General features: G+C 43.3%; 1 protein-coding gene across 4 annotated transcripts in view; it reads right to left on the bottom strand.

The window, feature by feature from the left end:
* The window catches only part of DENND4C (DENN domain containing 4C), a 99248-nt gene that overhangs the window by 26636 nt on the left and 53261 nt on the right, over positions 1–19351 (bottom strand). For all 4 annotated transcript variants that reach the window (XM_084834577.1, XM_084834574.1, XM_084834576.1 and 1 more), the window contains exons 12-18: positions 18380–18598; positions 15347–15492; positions 14911–14946; positions 14518–14648; positions 8867–8999; positions 8237–8443; positions 4811–4939 (exon numbers count right to left, since the gene is read on the bottom strand). In XM_084834577.1, the coding sequence (XP_084690703.1) occupies positions 4811–4939; positions 8237–8443; positions 8867–8999; positions 14518–14648; positions 14911–14946; positions 15347–15492; positions 18380–18598 (1001 nt within the window). The remainder of the gene's footprint in view (positions 1–4810; positions 4940–8236; positions 8444–8866; positions 9000–14517; positions 14649–14910; positions 14947–15346; positions 15493–18379; positions 18599–19351) is intronic.

Here is a 19351-nt window from a genome sequence, read left to right as displayed (position 1 = left end):
TGCTGACCAGGTTCTTAGAATGGTACAAGTCCCGGGACTTGAAACGCAGCAAGCGACACCTTTGATCCAGGATCCTGTATTCAATGCTGAAAATACAAACGCACATAGGCTGGTGGCTACTCTGTTGCTTCCCACTCTCAACAACACCATAAAACAATAATGGAATACCCCTTCTACGGTACCTCCAGTATCAAAGCGCTTGGAGGGTTTGTACCGTCTGCAGGACACTAATGCAGAATATCTATTCAAGCGCCCTGCACCTAACTCTATGGTGGTGGAAGCTACACAGGGCAGGTCAAAGAAAGCACATTCATCTCCCACCTACAAAGAGGGACAAAGGCTTGATTTACTCAGCAGGAGACCTTACTCATCTGCTTCGATGGGTTTGAAAATCTCTATCAAGCGGCTATGTTAGGTTACCAATTCCTCCTGTGGGATAAAGTGGGCAAGCTCCTAGATTTTTTGCCAGACGACAAAAAGGAGTTGGGTCACCTTTTTTTGAAGTGAAGCTTTCAAATTATTTTGGCAGCAGATAAATACATCTCACCATCAAACAGACTGTAATTCAAAGGTTCTAGTAAGTTCAATCACTCTTAGGCGCAATGTTTGGCTTCAATCCTCTGGCTTCCTGCAGAAAACGAGGGCAAGGATCGAAGATCTACCATTTGACGGGCTGGGCCTCTTTATCTCTGAAACAGACAAATCGTTGGACACAGTCCAAAAGGCTCAGACTACAGCCTGCTGGATGGGATTCTTACCACAACAACAGCACGAGCAACAACACCCTCGGTATTGATGCTGGTACCAATCTTCTGCTCTTCGATACCAATCATACAACACTGGAGTAGATCAACAGCGTCCACAGCCTAGCAGACAAGGAAGGCCCTTTCAGCTCTCCAGATCCCGCGATTACTGTAGGAAACTGGACAACAGAGGTAAACGGTGTCTTTGACTTTCTGCCGGTTCATCCTCTCAACCTTCGGACTATGAGCTTGGTGTGCAACCATCATGTGTGGCATGACATCATGATGGATGCTTGGGTGTTGACTAGTCCGAGGAGGTTATTGGATTGAATTCGACACCATCCCTCCACTTGGTACCGTGAAGGTTACCGCTCCATCTATACCTCTTCCTGCAGAGGTTTGGATGCTTCTAGACAAAGGAGCAATCCAACTCGTACCAAGCAGCCAACTGATGGACGGGTTTTACTCCCGGTACTTCATGGTACTGAAAAGGGATGGTGGCTTTCAACTGATAATGGACTTGAGGCAGATCAACAGTTACATCTTGCCTCAAAAATTCTGCATGGTTATACTGGCGTCTATTCTTCCCCTCCTCTCTGAAGGAGACTGGTTTGCCTCTCTCGACCTCAAAGACACTTACTTCCATATTGCAATAGAGTGTTCCCAACAGCATTACCTGCGCTTCGCCATTGGTACCGATGCTTACCAACTCAGGGTTCACCTCTTCGGCCTCGCCACCGCTCCGAGGGTCTTCACCAAGTGCATGGCAGTTGTATGTGCCATCTTTGATTGAGAGGTGTAGAAGTTTGCCCTTACATCGTCTGGTAGCTTCAACGGGGTTGCAACTAGTACGGTTGATAAGAGGTTACTTGCAGTCTCCTCAGCTCTTCAGGTCTATACGTCAACATGGAGAAATCTCAACTGACTCCTACTCAGAGGATAACGTTCATAGGGGTACTGTTGAACTCAGAAGTGGGAAGAGCTTTCCCACCAATCACCAAGGTGGAGACATTGGTCGCCTTTGCTTCAAACATATTGGACAGCAAGGTTATGTCAGCATATAAGATTCAATGGTTGCCAGGCTTCATGGCAGCAATGACGGCAGTCGTGAAGAATGCACGGATACGGATGAGGCTCTTACAAGGTTGGTTTATCCGTCACTTTAACGACGATTTGGACACTCACTGAGTACGGCTAACACTTCCAACACCAGTCAGGGACGTGCTGTGATGGTGGTTAGTACCGAACAATTTCAATCAAGAGCTACCTTCTCCATCTGTGGTTCTAACAACCGATGCCTCCCTTTCAGGATGGGGAGCACATTGCTGAACTCTGACAGTGCATGGCAAATGGTCTCCCAGTGAAGCCGCTTACCACCTCAACGTTCTGGAGCTAAAGGTGGTGTTCAAAGCACTGCGCGCTTTCGAGTTGGACTTGACGGGCAAGACAGTTCAGATAGCATCAGACAACACAACTGTGGTTGCATATCTGAACAAAGGAGGAACCAGGTCACTGTAACTCATGGCTCGAATGCTCAGATATTCAACTGATGCATACTACACCAAATAGTGTTAGTGGCGATTCACGTGGCAAGTGTGGACAACGTTCTGGCCGATCAGCTCAGCCGAAAGATGCTATTATTCCACGAGTGGGAAATGGACAGGATGGTTCTGTGCAGCCTCTTCCAGCAGCGAGGAATGCCACAGATCAATCTATTTGCAACACCAAACAATGCAATCTGTTGTCGTTTCTGCACTAGAGCGGGATGGGGCATGACTTCCATGGGAGATGCCTTAGTTTTTGCTTGGGTCAGGACTCTGTTTTACATTTTTCCTCCCTTCCCACTAATGACTCTGGTTCTCGCAAAAAATTGCGAAGGACGGTATGGCTTGCATCCTGATAGCACTGTGGTGGCCACATCAGCCTTGGTTTGCTCCTCTGATGCGGATGCTGATTCTGATTCTGATTCTTTGCCTCCCCATCTACTGCCTCTGATTCTTTGCCTCCCCATCTACTCCTTTGGAATCATACTTGCACACACTTGATGTGCATTGTGCTTTGGCCTTTTACAAGGCGAGGACTGAACAATTCCGACTGTCGCCTTGTCGTTTCGTCTGTTATGGCCTTAAGCAGAAGGGTCAATCTCTGTCCGCACAACGCCTTGCTTCCTGCATCATCCAGACTGTCAAGCTTTCATATGAGTTGACTGGACTCAAATTTTCTGCCCCAATTAGAGCTCATTCCACTCGTGCTATAGCAACATCTGTCGCGTTCGACAGAGGGGTTCCTATTCCCGAGCTCTGTCATGCAGCTACATGGTCGACATCGTCCACCTTTGTCAAGCACTACAGATTGGACATTCGGGCAAGAGCTAACTGTGCCTTTGGTCATGCCATCCTTTCATCGATATTGTAGTAGGACACTGACCCACCTCTGTTGTAAGCTTGTGAATCGCCCATATGTGTGATGCACAGAGACCATGAGGAAGAAAGACAGGTTGCCACGTGTAACTGTAGTTCTTCGAGTGGTCAACTGTGCATTCACACAACCTGCCCACTATCCCCACTTTGGTGTCATACTCGAGTTTGGTGTTGGGTACCAAAGTGTATGTTTCTCTCAGTTAAGAGGCCGCAATGTCGGTCTCAAGGAACTGAGGAAGGAGGCGGGAACCCGCTAGGAATATGTGCTCTGGACTGTGGGGGAAGGGTTCCTGCCAAAATTTCCTCAGCTTTAGAAGTTTCCCGAATTGAGGCTCCGCGCAGGCGCACAGCCCATATGTGTGAATGCACAGGTGACCACTCGATGAACTACAGTTACAGGTGGCAATCTATCTATTTGCTGAAGCATAATTGTTTAAAATAACACACACAACCAAGTCCCCCCAAAGCCCAATGAAGACTGAAGATATTCAGTAGCTAGTAGACTGACAGTTGGAACAGCAAAATGAAGCTCGAGGCGGGGGGGGGGGAGTTAGAGTGTCCTGCTTGGAGGGAATGGGTGGGTGGAATCCTGAAAGGGAATACTCCTTGTAGAGAGGCCAAGGTTGTATTTCTTAAGAGTAATTCAGCTTGCAGATAGTACTTCTGCAGAGTGTGTTTTGATTTTCCCACTCACCCTCTTGTCTCCCACAAAGATGTTTTGGTGCCAGGGGGAGAAAATCCAAATATCACCCTGTCCTCCCACACCCAATGCGATGTGATAATAAACTAAGTAACTGACAATTTAACGTTACCTCAAACTCTGCTGCCTGAAGCAGGCCAACTCACTATGCCAGTGACTTAGTCACATCATATGAACCAGAACATGCCTCAGGCATGATAGAGATGAAAAGTGATTTCTGTTGGTAAGTTGCTAGTGCTTTCATGATGACACACTATTTCCAAATGGGGGACAACACAATTGTAATGGACATAATGCATTGTAAAGGCTAGCATAGGTGTTTCAAACGCAGATGGACTGGAGGCCAAATTCCCTATCCAGCAGGTGCCCAGGGGCCACACCCATGAGAAATGGACAATGCCTTCACTACTGAGTTACCTCAACAAATCTCTGCATTTCTGGGATTAGGCAGCAGAGCCTCAAAGCAAGAGGTACAGCTTTCCAAGAAGGTTTAAGCCATAGCACTGCTCATTTTAGAAGCTCACAAGTTGTCCTACCACTACTGCTGTGAGCAATCAAACCCATTCAACCCATTTAAACATCCCTTGCCGTCCAATCCCTCTACCAATGTGCTGTATCTTACAAAATGTGCTGTATTTTACATCTTACGAAAAGCTGTTCACCAACATGCAAAATAAACCCAGCAGCACAATCACTATCCCCCCTTCGTTTGTTGACCCCTTCACCAACAATGCCTCACACCTGAGCTCTTTGTTATCTATGCCCCCTTCTTGCAGGCCACACCAGGGAGTTCTAATTTGTTGTTGAGGCCGCCAGACCTTGTGCTTGACATCACTGGCCTTTCCTCACTGCTTAGAAGAAAGGTCTCCACACATCATCATTCAAAATAAAATAAATCTGCACTGTGTAGAAGTGTTTACTTGCTTTCCCCCCCATTGCTCGTTTACCTTGTTGTAATAACCATAAGTGATCGCATTCGGTTGTATGCCAGCATTTTTCATTTCAAAGAGGACCCTCACAGCCAGAACAGGATGGCCCCAAAGTCCACAAAGCAGCATTACAACTCTATAGCAAACCTGATAAAGATTGAAAAGGTCACATGATTAGATTTGAAGTAACTTCAGCAACAAATGAGACTGTCTGCAAAAGGTAGAAAAGAACTCAGTGACCTGGTTCATATGACATGCTGCAGCTCACCATCGATTATGTGAGGGTTAAACACAGCATAACTCCTCGGCTTGTTGCTGGGTTATGCGAGGGTTGTTTTAACCCTTGCATAACTCCCCATGACTGGATTCGGATGACATGACAACCCCCCAATCAGGGATTGCATATTTAAAATGGTGGCCATGACTCCTCAAGGGTTAATTAACCCAAGATGGATTGTCATGTCATGCAAACTAGCCCAATATGTGTGCCTCAGCAACCTGCAGAGGGAAAACAATTTAAACCAGAAAAAAGCTAAAATACAGTTCAGTATCTGTTGATCAGCCTAGTTAAAGAGATACCACCTTTTTTTGAAACAGCAGCAGCAGCAACCTCTGGTCTGATTCTATGAGAAATACACTGAAACTATTTTCATTTTTTTTATTTATTAAGTTTATCACTCACTTTTCATTATAAAATAATCCCAAAGTGGGTTACAACCAATAAAACACAACAAAAGCATACACCATCAACAACCCCCCCACACCCCTATCAAACAGGGGAAAACAGCAACACAGATAAACAGCAGTTTACACAATGCAGAAAAACAAATTCAGTCAGAAGCCTGGATGAACAAATAGGTATTTAGTTGGCTCTGAAAGCCTGTAAGACTCGGCACCAACCGTATATGAGTGGGTAGGGAGTTCTACAGTCAGGGTGCCTGTATTGAGAATACCTTCTCTCAGGTAGCCACACATCGAATGCCAGGCAAATGTGGCGCCATCAAGAAAGCACCCGCACTTGATCTTAATATCTGGGCAGATACATAAACGAAAATCAGGAGTCCAGGACCTAAGCAATGTAGGGCTTTCTATGTCAGCACAAGCACCTTGAACGTGGCTCAGTAGCTTATTGGCAATTAATGCAACTCCTTCAGAACTCATGTAATATGTTCCTGGGAAGACTGTCCCACTCAGCAGCCTACCCACAGCATTTTGCTAGTTGCAGCTTCCAGGTCAGCCTCAAAGGAAATCTCACATAAAACACAGTGTAAGTATCTAGGATTGAAGGTGAGTGTTCACAACAATTTGTGTCATACAATGTGACTTGCAATACTGCAGAAGTGGAAGCACACAGCCCTCAATGCCTACATGTAGCAGAAGACCTTCACACTTCTGCAAGCAGGTTATGACAAAAGGCACTGCGTAAAAGCCTATAGATTCCCCGCTCCTGCCTCATGTGAAGTACTTTCCCACACACTTCCAGTTCAGCACTATGGTACCTATCAGTCAGGGGAGATGGGACACAGTATAATTCAGTTGGGCAACCTAAGGCCCATGGGCCTCATGCAGCCCTTGACTGCTCTCCATGCGGCCCACAGAGCCCCGCCCACTTTTCCTCACTGCCTAGGCGATCAGTGGTCAGCAGGGAAAAGGCTGTTCCAGCACTGCTATTAGCAGCAAGGAAACAACTCCTGATCGCTCCCAAAACTCCCAAACAAGGTTGCCCACTTCTGGCCTAACTTATGGCAATGGTTGGTATGAAATGAAGAGGGGCCACTACTAGATAAATTTTGCAAAGGACAAAACAGCAGCCAGTTTTAATTTGGTGGTGGTTATGATGGAATATAGACATCTGTTACCATGAACGTATGAGATGTGGGGAATGCCACCTTTAACAGGTGAGTGCTGAGAATCTCAGTGCCTTAAAGATTAAAGACTGTGGATATAAGACATTCAAAGAAGAAAAAAAGTTTACAGCAACTCTTAGGGAAGAATTACCACAACACATTGTATTAGTCTGAGCTAGTCAGTATCAAAGAAAAATACAAGAACTATTTACCGTCACATTTGACAACCACCAGAACCCTTTTTCAAAATAGCTACTTGAAGCACATTAATATTTATAGAAAATTCTCAATTATATTCCAGTTAAACGAGGATAAGTGTACTTTAGCCTCAGCATACATTGGTGCAAATTCCATGCTAGGTAAAGAGAAAAGCATTTTAACATATGTTTTGCAAGCTTAAAACAATAAATTCTTTTTTAAAAAAGAGAAATCTAGGTAAAATATCCTCTTAACATGTCCTCATAACTGTCTGAAACACTAGTTTCAAAAGCACATGATGGCTAGTGGGATGTGCAGTGTCTTATTTCAGGTTTGGGCAGATTACTTAAGTAGAATTGATGCAGTAGCATCATTAATTATCTTCCAACTTGTCAAACTTGACACCGTGAGCCACACCCATATATAATAATTTAGTGTCTGCATCTCCAGAGACATCCTCTAATTTTTCTATTTAAAATACGTAGGTCGAGGTAAGATTCAAGAAGGGAAACCTGTCATTTCAGGCCAATCCAATCCTTGATGATGCATTACAGCCAAGATAATTAAATTCCCCATTACAGTCCAAGTGGAAGAGGAGACAAGTAGTTTCAGTACAAGCTTTTAAAGTTTACAGATGGTTTAAGATGATGGTTTAAGATGATGGTTTAAGATGATGGTTTAAGATGGATCTGAAACAATTTCCTTTTTTCCATCAAGGAGTTGCTAATGCCACTTTTATTAGTGGGTTTTTCCCCTAGGGAACTTCAGGTTCTCATCTGGCCATTTGTTTATATTTTATAAGCAGAACATAAAATGAGATATTGGAGAATTGAACTTTTAACTTCACAATCGGCAGAACCCCAAAACTGCAAGAGGATCTGTTAAAGGAAAGACAGAATTCTGGATACACGCCTGACAGTGGAATTAGGCAGACTTTATCCTCTAAGAGAGGATGAGGAGAGTTTGCTGAAAATACTCCAAATGTGTGAGAGGAGAACAGACTGTGACCGGGGAACACACCATTGTTCTTTGCTTTCAGATCTAATTCAGAAACTGCACCTATGAATAACAGGCATTAATCTCACAGTTGTGATTAAAAATATCTTGTGCTGCTTTCAGTAAAACGCAAAATGGTTCACCAGATTGTTTTTTTCTAGCAGCTGCACTGCCAGAGTAAGATAGCAAGATTTCAAGTCATTAAAACAATTTCTAGCTTGCTTGTTTAGCAGAACATAACTGATTATGTTTTGTTATGAATAAGGCAGTCTGATGTGTATTGTGTCCAAAGCTGATGAAACATGAAATGTTTGGTGGAAAACAGTAACTCATGCAGATAATATCCACACACTGAATATGCACTTGCATCTTTTCACATTGTACAGCAATTTTCATAACTTACTTCATCCAGAGGCTCCACATCAGTTTTCTTCATTTTGAGAAGAACATCATATGCTTGCTGTAGGGCTCCGACCTTGGGATGGGAAACTCTAACATAGGCTGGGAGACAAATGAACCATAAGCTGTAACAATGACTTAAGAGACACTTCGCCCATTGTGGAGGATTTGTGTAGTATCTCTTGGCTAGTTTATGGGCAGCTTTTATCTCCTGAAAAACAGAAAACAAAAATATTAACAGTGACCAGTTGGGACCTCGTATCTCATGCTCCTTTCACAATATGCAATGCGCAAAACAGGATGTCCAGTTTTGCACATATGTCATCAAGGTTTTGGCCCAGCTTTAAATAGTCAGCCCTGGTTATTCAAATGTTATCAAAGTGACATATGCTTTACATAAAAGGAAGCATAACTAACTTCAGTAACAGTTGAATAACAAGGGCAGAATATTAAATTGTCTATGCTTGTTTGCTTAAAGCATTTTTATCCTGATTTTCAGCTAAAAAGGCTCCCAGAGCAGTTTACAGATCAATAAAAAGACAGTCCCTGCCCCACAGGTTTACGATATAAAAGATATGTTGCTTATGGGCATGTATATTATACAGTCATAAGACATTTTAAAAACAAAATTGACCTGTTTTGTCCTCTTTGCCATGAGTGCTGGACTATTTGAAATGTTGCCTCCAGCTGGGTGCCTCTTGAATGAAAGCTTAAGCTCTTGTGGTCTGTCAAAGAGCTTTAACTCTAGCCTAGGGAAGGTTTTATAGCTGGAACCGAGAGAGAGAGAGAGAGAGAGAGAGAGAGAGAGAGAGAGAGAGAAGACTTATGTTTGTTAAGGCACAATACACCTAACATGACTCTAAACAACAGCCAGTTGTACACTGAATTGTTAGCCATATTTCTAAGACAGAAATGAACATAGCAGAACAACATTAAATTTAGCCTGCTGAAATAATTGTACTATAACATATACTGCAGTAATTTGATAAGCTTATTTTCATTGTTGCTTCTGGGGACTCTCAAGGCAATCCTATGCATGTTTAGACAGAAGTCCTACAAGTCCCAGCATTGTAGGACTTCTTTCTGTCTAAACATGCTTAAGATCGCACCCTTAATGACTTCAATTTGATCTGTCAGTAATGTTCTAATTAACAGAAATCTCGACCTACGCTGTACACATGTATGTACGTATACACATGGAACACATGAAGCTGCCTCACACAAAGCCAAAATGACTGATCCATCTAGCCCAGTATTGTCTACCTGACTTTCAGTGAAAATAAGAAACCTCTTCCCCAGCACTGGCACATGAGATTCTATACCCAAAGATGTAAGATACTGAAACTTGGACTTTCTGCATGAAAAGCATGATCACTACACTGAGCTATGGCTCCTCTTGCTTAGAGCATCTCACTAAATTTGGTCTGAGGTTCTGCAAGTCTGCAGTAAAAGGATGTGATATTGACTAATTTGGGAAGAAAGAATCAAACCAATTCTCTTTATGATTTGTAACTATTTGTATTCCTTTATTTGGATGTTGCAGAATGAAGGCCATAAACATGATGGCGGAGCGCTAAGAAACATGAATATATAGGGCTGAATCCATAGCTGAACAGAACAGAACTCCACAAACTTGTCACTGCTGTATGTAGAAGGCGGAAGGCGAATTCCCCCTCCCCCAGTAGCTCCCTATGCTCTGAAAATCTGTTTTGAGAGTTGGGGGACCCTCTGGGACAGCATAGGAGGTGGCTTTGGGGGCTGCAGGGGGAAGGGAAAATCAGTAAAAAATGCCTCCACCCCCTTTCACCCATGGGAGTGTCTAGCTTGCTAAGTGGGAACCATGAACAGGAGGAGGTCTTCTGTTCGTGGAGCAGTAGTTCGCGATGCAACCCACAGACCGCAGTCCAATGAGCTACTTTAGGAATGCCAAATAGCTTGGGCATACCAAATGGATTTTTCAAAAGTAGCTTCCTTTGAAGAACAGCTCCCCACACCTGCACTCCATATCACAAATTATTTCTGATGCCACCCTGAGCTTCCAAAGAGACTTGCCAAGTAGTGGCAGTGAGGATGGAAGGAAGAGATTTTATTTGAGAAACACAGGTTCTAGTTTCCCTTCAACATAGAGAACTATCTGTATAAATCTTTGGATGCAGGCCTGTTTTGCAAATTTGCTTACGTCTAAAATGCTAGGCTCCCCTTCATGGATGACTGCCTTGTTGTGGCGAAGGGGCTTGCACAACTCAGTGAAGCCATAAGCTATGCCGTGCAGGGCTACCCAAGACGGACAGGTCATGGTGGAGAGTTCTGACAAAATGTGGTCCACTGGAGAAGGAAATGGCAACCCATTCCAGTATTCTTGCCAAGAAAACCCCATGGAACGTCTCACAAGGCTAAAAGATATGACGCTGGAAGATGAGCCCCTCAGGTCGGAAGGTGTCCAATATGCTACTGGGGAAGAGCAGAGGGAATTTCCAAGTAGCACCAGAAAGAGTGAAGCGGCTGGGCCAAAGCCAAAAGGACACTCAGCTGTGGATGTGTCTGGTGGTGAAAAGAAAGTCCGATGCTGTAAAGAACAATATTGTTTAGGAACCTGGAATGTCAGATCAATGAATCAAGGTAAGCTAGAGGTGGTCAAACATGAGATGGCAAGACTGAACATCGACATCTTGGGAATCAGCGAACTAAAACGGACAAGCATGGGCAAATTTAATTCAGGTGACCATTATATCTACTACTGTGGGCAAGAATCCCATAGAAGAAATGGAGTAGCACTCATAGTCAACAAAAGGGTGGGAAAAGCAGTACTGGGGTACAATCTCAAAAATGACAGAATGATCTCAGTACGAATCCAAGGCAAACCATTCAATATCACAGTAATTCAAGTCTATGCCCCAACCACTGATGCTGAAGAAGCTGAGGTTGATCGGTTCTATGAAGACCTACAACACCTTCTAGAACTAACACCAAAAAAAGATGTCCTTTTCATCATAGGGGATTGCAATGCTAAAGGAGGAAGTCAAGAAATAAACGCGATAACAGGCAAGCATGGCCTTGGTGTACAAAATGAAGCAGGACAAAGGCTAATAGAGTTTTGCCAAGAGAAAAAGCTGATCATAGCAAACACTCTTTTCCAACAGCACAAGAAGCGACTCTACACATGGACATCACCAGATAATCAATCTGATTTTGAGATTGACCATGTATTTTGCAGCCAAAGATGGAGAAGCTCTATACAGTCAGTAAAAGCAAGACCTGGAGCTGGCTGTGGCTCAGATCATGAGCTTCTTATTGCAAAATTCCCACTTAAATTGAAGAACGTAGGGAAAACCACTAAACCATTCAGGTATGACCTAAATCATATCCCTTATGAATATACAGTGGAGGTGAGGAATAGATTTCAGGGATTAGACCTGATAGGGTGCCCGAGGAACTATGGACGGAGGTCCATAACATTGTTCAGGAGGCAGCAACTAAATCCATCCCAAAGAAAAAGAAAGGCAAGAAAGCAAAGTGGCTGTCTGATGAGGCTTTACAAGTAGCTGAGGAAAGAAGGGAAGTGAAAAGCAAGGGAGAAAGGGGAAGATATATCCAATTGAATGCAGATTTCCAAAGAATAGCAAGGAGAGACAAGAAGGCCTTCTTAAATGAACAATGCAAAGAAATCGAAGAAAACAATAGAATGGGAAAGACTAGAGATCTTTTCAAGAAAATCGGAGATCTCAAGGGAACGTTTTGTGCAAAGACGGGCATGATAAAGGACAAAGAAGGCAGGGACCTAACAGAAGCAGATGAGATTAAGAAGAGGTAGAAAGAATACACAGAAGAACTATATAGGAAAGATGTGAATGTCCCTGATAGCCATGATAGTGCGGTCACTGAACTTGAGCCGGACATCCTCGAGAGTGAAGTCAAGTGGGCCTTAGGAAGCATTACTAACAACAAAGCTAGCGGAGATGACAGTATTCCAGCTGTGCTATTTAAAATCCTAAAAGATGATGATGTTAAAGTGCTGCACTCAATATGCCAACAAATTTGGAACACTCAGCAGTGGCCACAAGCCTGGAAAAGGTCAGTTTACATTCCAGTTCCAAAGAAGGGCAATGCCAAAGAGTGCTCAAACTACCATACAATTGCACTCAGCAGCATGTGAACTAAGAACTACCAGAAGTACAAACTGGGTTTCGAAGAGGCAGAGGAACTAGAGATCAAATCGCCAACATTCGCTGGATCATGGAGAAAGCAAGAGAATTCCAGAAAAACGTCAATTTCTGCTTCATTGACTAGGCTAAAGCCTTTGATTGTGTGGATCACAACAAACTGTGGCAAATTCTTAAAGAGATGGGAGTACCAGACCACCTTACCTGTCTCCTGAGAAACCTGTACGAGGGCCAAGAAGCAACAGTACGAACCGGACATGGAACAACTGATTGGTTCCAAATTGGGAAATGAGTACGACAAGGCTGTATATTGTCACCCTGCTTATTTAACTTATATGCAGAGTACATCATGAGAAACGCTGGGTTGAATGAATCACAGGTCGGAATTAAGATTGCTGGGAGAATGATCAACAACCTCAGATACGCAGACGATACCACCCTAATGGCAGAAAGTGAAGAGGATCTAAAGAGCCTCTTGTTGAGGGTGAAAGAGGAGAGTGCAAAAGCTGGTTTGAAACTCAACATTAAAAAAACTAAGATCATGGCATCTGGCCCCATCATTTCCTGGCATATAGAAGGGGAAGAAATGGAAGCAGTGACAGATTTTATTTTCTTGGGCTCCAAGATCACCGCAGACTGTGACTGTAGCCATGAAATTGAAAGACGCTTGCTCCTTGGGAGGAAAGCTATGGCAAACCTAGACAGCATAGTAAGAAGCAGAGACATCACCTTGCTGACAAAGGTTCGTATAATCAAAGTTATGGTTTTCCCAGTAGTAATGTATGGCTGTGAGAGCTGGACTATAAGGAAGGCTGAGCACCAAAGAATTGATGCTTTCGAACTGTGGTGCTGGAGAAGACTCTTACGAGTCCCCTGGACTGCAAGGAGGTCAAATCAGTCAATCCTAAAGGAAATCAACCCTGAGTGCTCCTTGGAAGGACAGATCCTGAAGCTGAAGCTCCAATATTTTGGCCACCTAATGCGAAGAGAAAACTCCCTGGAAAAGACCCTGGTGCTGGGAAAGACTGAAGGCAAAAGGAGAAGGGGATGGCAGAGGATGAGATGGCTAGATAGCATCACCGATGCAATGAATATGAACTTGAGCACACTCAGGGAGAGAGCGGAGGACAGGAAGGCCTGGCGTGCTATGGTCCATGGAGTCACAAGGAGTCGGGCACAACTTAACGACTGAACAACAAAATGCTAGGCTATGTAATGTGGGAATACTGAGCTATCATTCTTTCACATGAAGACCTTTAGCATATAGTCCCAAATCTATCATTTTCACAAGTCAAAATAGTTTTCAACATCAAGAATGCCCAAAGAATCTCCAAATGACAAACATCCATGCCATAGCAGTTTGTTAATGAAACTGGGTAGAAGAAAGCGGCGGAAAACACCGCGCACCATAGCTGTAACATTATCAGAATTCAGAACAGGCTAAAATCGAGATAGCAATGACCTTTTTAAAGTGATAAGGCAAATATAAAAAGTTACAGTACGATGGACAATCTTCTACAATAATAATACAGGATGTCTGTCTGTGAGTGCCAAGACTGTGAAACCTAGACCCCGAAACCTGGCATGCATACTAAGGGGACCCTAGAGGTGTGCACCTCAGGGTTATTTGGTTTTGTAAATGCATTAATTAATTTAAATTGATTTAAATGTGTCCATGTGTTTCAAGTCTGCAGTACTGTCTTCAGTCATCTAACTACTGCATTGCTTTGCAGTCAATACAGTTCAAAGCCTGGAGGGAGTAGTCCAAGGGATAGAGTTATATAGCTGCCCCCTCCCCCATGCTGTGTGGCAGCCCCCCTCTTAGAAAAATGGAGTGGATTGATCCCTCCCTCAGGGGGCTATAGGGATGCACCACAGCAGGGACCATGCCTAGGGGTGCCAGTGGGTGTGGTTTCACTCAGACAGGCAGGGCACATTATGTCCATCTCTGACACCTGAGTAACTTTGCTTGAAGGCTTCCCTGTATCAAACTAAGGGCTACTCCAGCCTGTGTGAAGCTGGGTTCCCTCGCTAGTTATAAGCTGAAAAACAAAGGCAAAATGCATCCAAGTTTCATTAGACTATATTAGGGTTGGAGGATCCCCTACCCTGCATTAGAGAATACCTGTACTTTGGTAGCCTCTCCTGTCCATCATCAGGGGGAGGCTCCGGTGGCATTATAAATACTGTGTGTTCACTTTTCTGTGACTCATCAAGCTCAATCAACCGGGTGTCCTCTGCAGAGTCTATATCAACCTGCAAATACATAATATTCCAGTTTCAGGTCAAGACGAAATGAATGGCTTAGCCTGCAACTATAAGTACTGGAAGCAGTACCAAGAAAAGATCTTTATGTGGACAGGTATAACTGTGTTTGCATCTTTTGGCCATGTGCCAATTCTGCCATGACCAGCATATCAAAGATGCCAAGACAGGTGCTTGAACAACCATGTTGTTACCATACATGCTTAATTACCAGAAAACTCTTAAGATGCCCCTGTGAGTAGTAAATAAATACCTTATCTCCTTTTTCTGATCCTTTCTCAGGAAAAAGCTAGAAAGGCATTAAACATAAAATTAGAAATGCTTATTTTTTTTAAACCAAGCATAACATATTTTGGTATTACGCTGTTCAAACCTTTTCATCCTCCTTGCCTAATAAAACCCCTGTTCAGATATTTACACATAAAGCTAAGTGCTGTGAGACTGGGCTAGTTCCCAAAGCACCTAATAAGTAAGTAAAAACAATTTTGAAATTTGTTTCTCCCATCCACCCCTTGCTTTTTGTACCAGCTAGCCTGATGAAGAGTCCTGGAGAACTCAAAAGTTTGCACATTTCTGTGTAATTTTGGTAAACACTCAGAAAGTGTTTACTGCATAAAACCAAAAGCCACAGATCTGTCAGAGGCATAGGATATCACTATCAAATTTATCAGAAAAGAAAGAGCCTTTACCTTTTCCACACAGTCATCAAAAAATGCCAATCCGGTATCTTTATCACTCACAAAACTGCATTCTTCAATGAAGCGGCTAAATATCTGTGTCCTTGTTAAAACAGTGTAGAATTTTGCATAAGCACGGTCTCTACTTTTTAAAAATCCTAGTTAAAAAAATACAAGACAACTGCTAAAGATATTTGCTACTGATAAAACTATTATCAGTATTTCCTATTATCTCATTTTTTTCTGTTTAACCTTCTACTGTAGCACTGAGCATTTCTCCATTATATTATAAAAGTTCTCCATTGATATGCCTATTTACACTCAGGCTGCAACTGCATGGCCCCTGGGAGGACATCCCTGGTGCTGCAGGATATATCAGTCCTTCCCCTTCAAGGATGGCGAGAGAGATGTGTCGTTGGAGGGGGAGATTCAATCTCCCATCCCCAAAGCCCCACAGAAAGGTCCACATCATACTTTGGAGCTTTGACATCAGAAGGGATAAAAGGGGATGGATTGAGGGCGGCTATGGATCTGCAAGATCCAACGCCCTCCTAGTCTCCAACAATGCCCGGTCTCCAGCCACAGCTCAATCATGGGGAAAAATTAAATCAATTAATCAATCCCCACCCCAGGACAGGAAAAAAGGAGAGGAGAAATCTGCTCCTCCCTCATTTCTGTCCTGCTAACATTTCAGAACCTTGGATATGTCAAAGGCTACAATGTTGGAGCGTTCTGACCCTTCAGGTAGGATTGTTCTGCCTAAAGCTTATACAGTGTCTAAAAGTAAATAGCTTCCAGACCACGTATTCTGTTGTCAGTTTCCCACTGGCAGGCCCTATCAGCACCACAGCAAAAGACTATTTTTAAAAAGTAATTAATTACAGCATTTTGACAAGATAAACACAGAGGTGGACATAAGGTCTGAAAAAATCCTTCTAGAACCTTCCATTTTAGTGCATTTAAATGCAAACATTCTTGTGGAACATGAACAGATGAAATGTATATTATAGATATTAGGCTTTATTGTTTTGGAAAGCCAATTGACATGAATGGGGCCTGTACAGCTCCCATTAATTTCTATAGGAGCTGTATACAGGAAAGCTTCCAAGGGGATCACGCCTCCTTCTGAACCCCAACTTTTGTCCAGTTATCAAACTACTGAGGGTTGGTACTATGGAGCATGCAGTTAACTTCCTACAAACCTGGAAACTTGCCAGCCTCCATGTCAGAGCAGACATTATTTTGCCATTCCCCAATATCTTCTGATGCTTTATGAGCTCTACATTTATGCCAACAGAATGCCCACCTTATATACAATATTACAGGGAATTTTAAACAGGACAACTTGCTTGTACTGTTGGGATTTTATGCACTGTAGAAGTGCCATCTCTTCTTCTCAAGAATATCGTCATGCCATTTTACGTAAGCAAGAGGCGAGGACAACCACATTAATCCTTTTATGTTCATCTTAACGCTACACGGCTTGACACCACACAGGGGATGAGAATAACATGCGGCGCCTCTTCAGCACTGTGGAGACCATTCTGCTCCCTGGTATACTGTGGAGCTGCGGTCAATGAAACAGCCTGGATGTCGGCTAGCGCACAAATGGTGCAAGACTCAAAGTGAAGACGACTGAGCACGCTCTAGAGTGCATAATGGTGCCTATTGCGTAGCAGTGTGGGCAGCAAAGAAGGCTTATTTTCTTTGTAGTCATCCAGCAGAGCTCTTCCAGGTGGTCCAGGGGCTGTTAAAACCTTCCCCAGTAAATGAGGTCCTGGCCCTGTCGAAGACCCGCTGTGACCTCTTTGCATCACACATTGAGGACAAAATCGCTCATCTCCACAACGAACTTGATGCTGTTGTTAGTGCAGTTCCAGTCGAGGTGTCGCATGCCACCATCTGCCTGATTTTGTGGGATCAGTTCCAGTTGTTGCGGCCTGATGATGTGGACAAGGTGCTTGCAGCAATAAGACCGACCACGTGCCCTCTAAATCCCTGCCCCTCCTGGCTAATAAAAGCTAGCTGAGGGGTATGACTGGGTGGGTCCAGGAAGTGATAAATGCTTCCCTACGGGAAGGGGTGGTCCCTGCTGTCTTTAAAGAGGCAATAGTGTGGCCACTCCTGAAGAAGCCCACTCTGGACCCAATGGTATTAGACAACTACCGCCCAGTCGCAAATATCCCCTTTCTAGGGAAGGTACTTGAGAGGGTTGTGGCGAGGCAACTGCAGGCACTCTTGGAGGATACTGATTATCTAGACCTATTCCAGTCTGGGTTTCGTCCTGGTTACGCGACTGAATCAGCCTTGGTCACCCTGATGGATGATCTTTATCGAGAGAGGGACCCATGGCCTGGTTGGAGTCCACCACGAAAAGAGCCTTCAGTATGGTGGCCCCCTTCCTGTGGAATTCCCTGCCTTTGGAGGTCAGGCAGGAGCCAACATGTGTTCCTTCCAGCACCTCCTTAAGACACTGTTATCTTGAGAGGCTTTCCTTGTGTGATCAGCCACGGTTTATTGAATTCGACATTATTGGAATTTATCTTTTTAAAAAACGTTTTAACTTTTTTAACCTGGTGTTTTATTCCTTGATCTTTGTTGTTCACAGCTCCAAAATCTTCTGATGTGGAGTGGTATATAAATATTGTAAATAAAGTTTCCAAAGCCGAATTTAGTGAACTGGACAAGTGTGTTGGGACATATGTGCCATGTGTAAACCACCCCATTATTTAACACTGAAAGGGATGAATTATTACACCTTCTTTAAATCTGTGTTTTACTTATAAGATACCATATTCATTTTTCAGATTGAGAAGAGTCATAAAATCTAACAGTATGCTATATGGATCTCTGCACTGTGTGCAAAAAACCACAAAGATTTTGAACACTGACACTATCCAACCCTGAAGTCCTGAATCAAACATGTCATGTCTCTGTTCCCTTAGATATAACGAGGACATATGGGAAGCATAAAATTGGCCTGGTATTTGTTAACTACCATCAGTATTCCATTTCAGCCAATATCATCAATCTCCTCAAACTCACCTTGAAGGTCAAACAAGGAATCTGCCGCAGTAGCTTTATTTGAAGGTGCCTGTGTGATTGGTTTAAGAAATGTTCTGTAACCTTTTAAAACAGATGCCATGAAACGTAGAAAAGCTTCTTGTATCTCCATTTCAAATTGTGTCATCTTTTTCTGCCAGGAGAAGTCTGCCTCTATAGGTGTCATCTCAACTGCGGAGCCTTCTTGTGTCTTTCTGTGAACTGAGAGAGAGGGTGAAAAACGATAAGCTTGAATAAAGGGGATTTTCCCCCAAAATATGAGATACTTTCTGAAAAAGCTGATCGTCAAGGAATGCTTAAAAATCACCAAGGGACAGATAGCACAAGTCACAGAAAATTTCTACCACTATGAATTTCAACTTTGCTAATGGCTTCTCACTTCATCCCAGTATCAGGCTATTTTCTCTGTTAAAGGTGAAATAATGGTGTTTGCTAAGTGAGTGTGTTTTTCAATATTTCAGCTTGGCTTTATGCATCAAAAATCAAGCTTTATGTAAACAGCAAAATGTGTTTGTATTTCCTAATCACAGAGCAAAAGAACATTCCCTTTAGAATCACCACCTTTACACTTTATTTCACAATGACAGAAAAATGTGATGTGCACAGAAGAGCTTTAGTCCAGATGCAACCATCATGTTTTTCTCATTGTGTATTCCAGTTCAATTTGGGACCAAGCAGTTTACTACAGATAGGGCTAGTTCTCTTGTAATGACAATCCACTTTTTTAAAAATTGTGGGCTGTTGGGAATGAGGCAGTGTGCATTCTGTCCATGGTTTGTTTAGCAGTATGTGAAAACTAGGAGCTCTGGCTTGTCTCTCCCCTGACAAGTAAAAGAAACAACCCAAGAATAAACAACAGATTCGTTCTATGGCTTGTTGGGGAGAGGCAAACTAGAGTTCCTGGTTCACACAGCAAACAATCCAGGGACACAGTATCCCTGGGTTGTTTAGCAG

Source organism: Heloderma suspectum, chromosome 2 (genome assembly GCF_057233095.1).
Source record: "Heloderma suspectum isolate Gila_16-S chromosome 2, 16-S_ref, whole genome shotgun sequence".
In the NCBI taxonomy this organism is placed as follows: domain Eukaryota; kingdom Metazoa; phylum Chordata; class Lepidosauria; order Squamata; family Helodermatidae; genus Heloderma; species Heloderma suspectum.
This window is presented reverse-complemented; position numbering and strand designations above follow the sequence as displayed.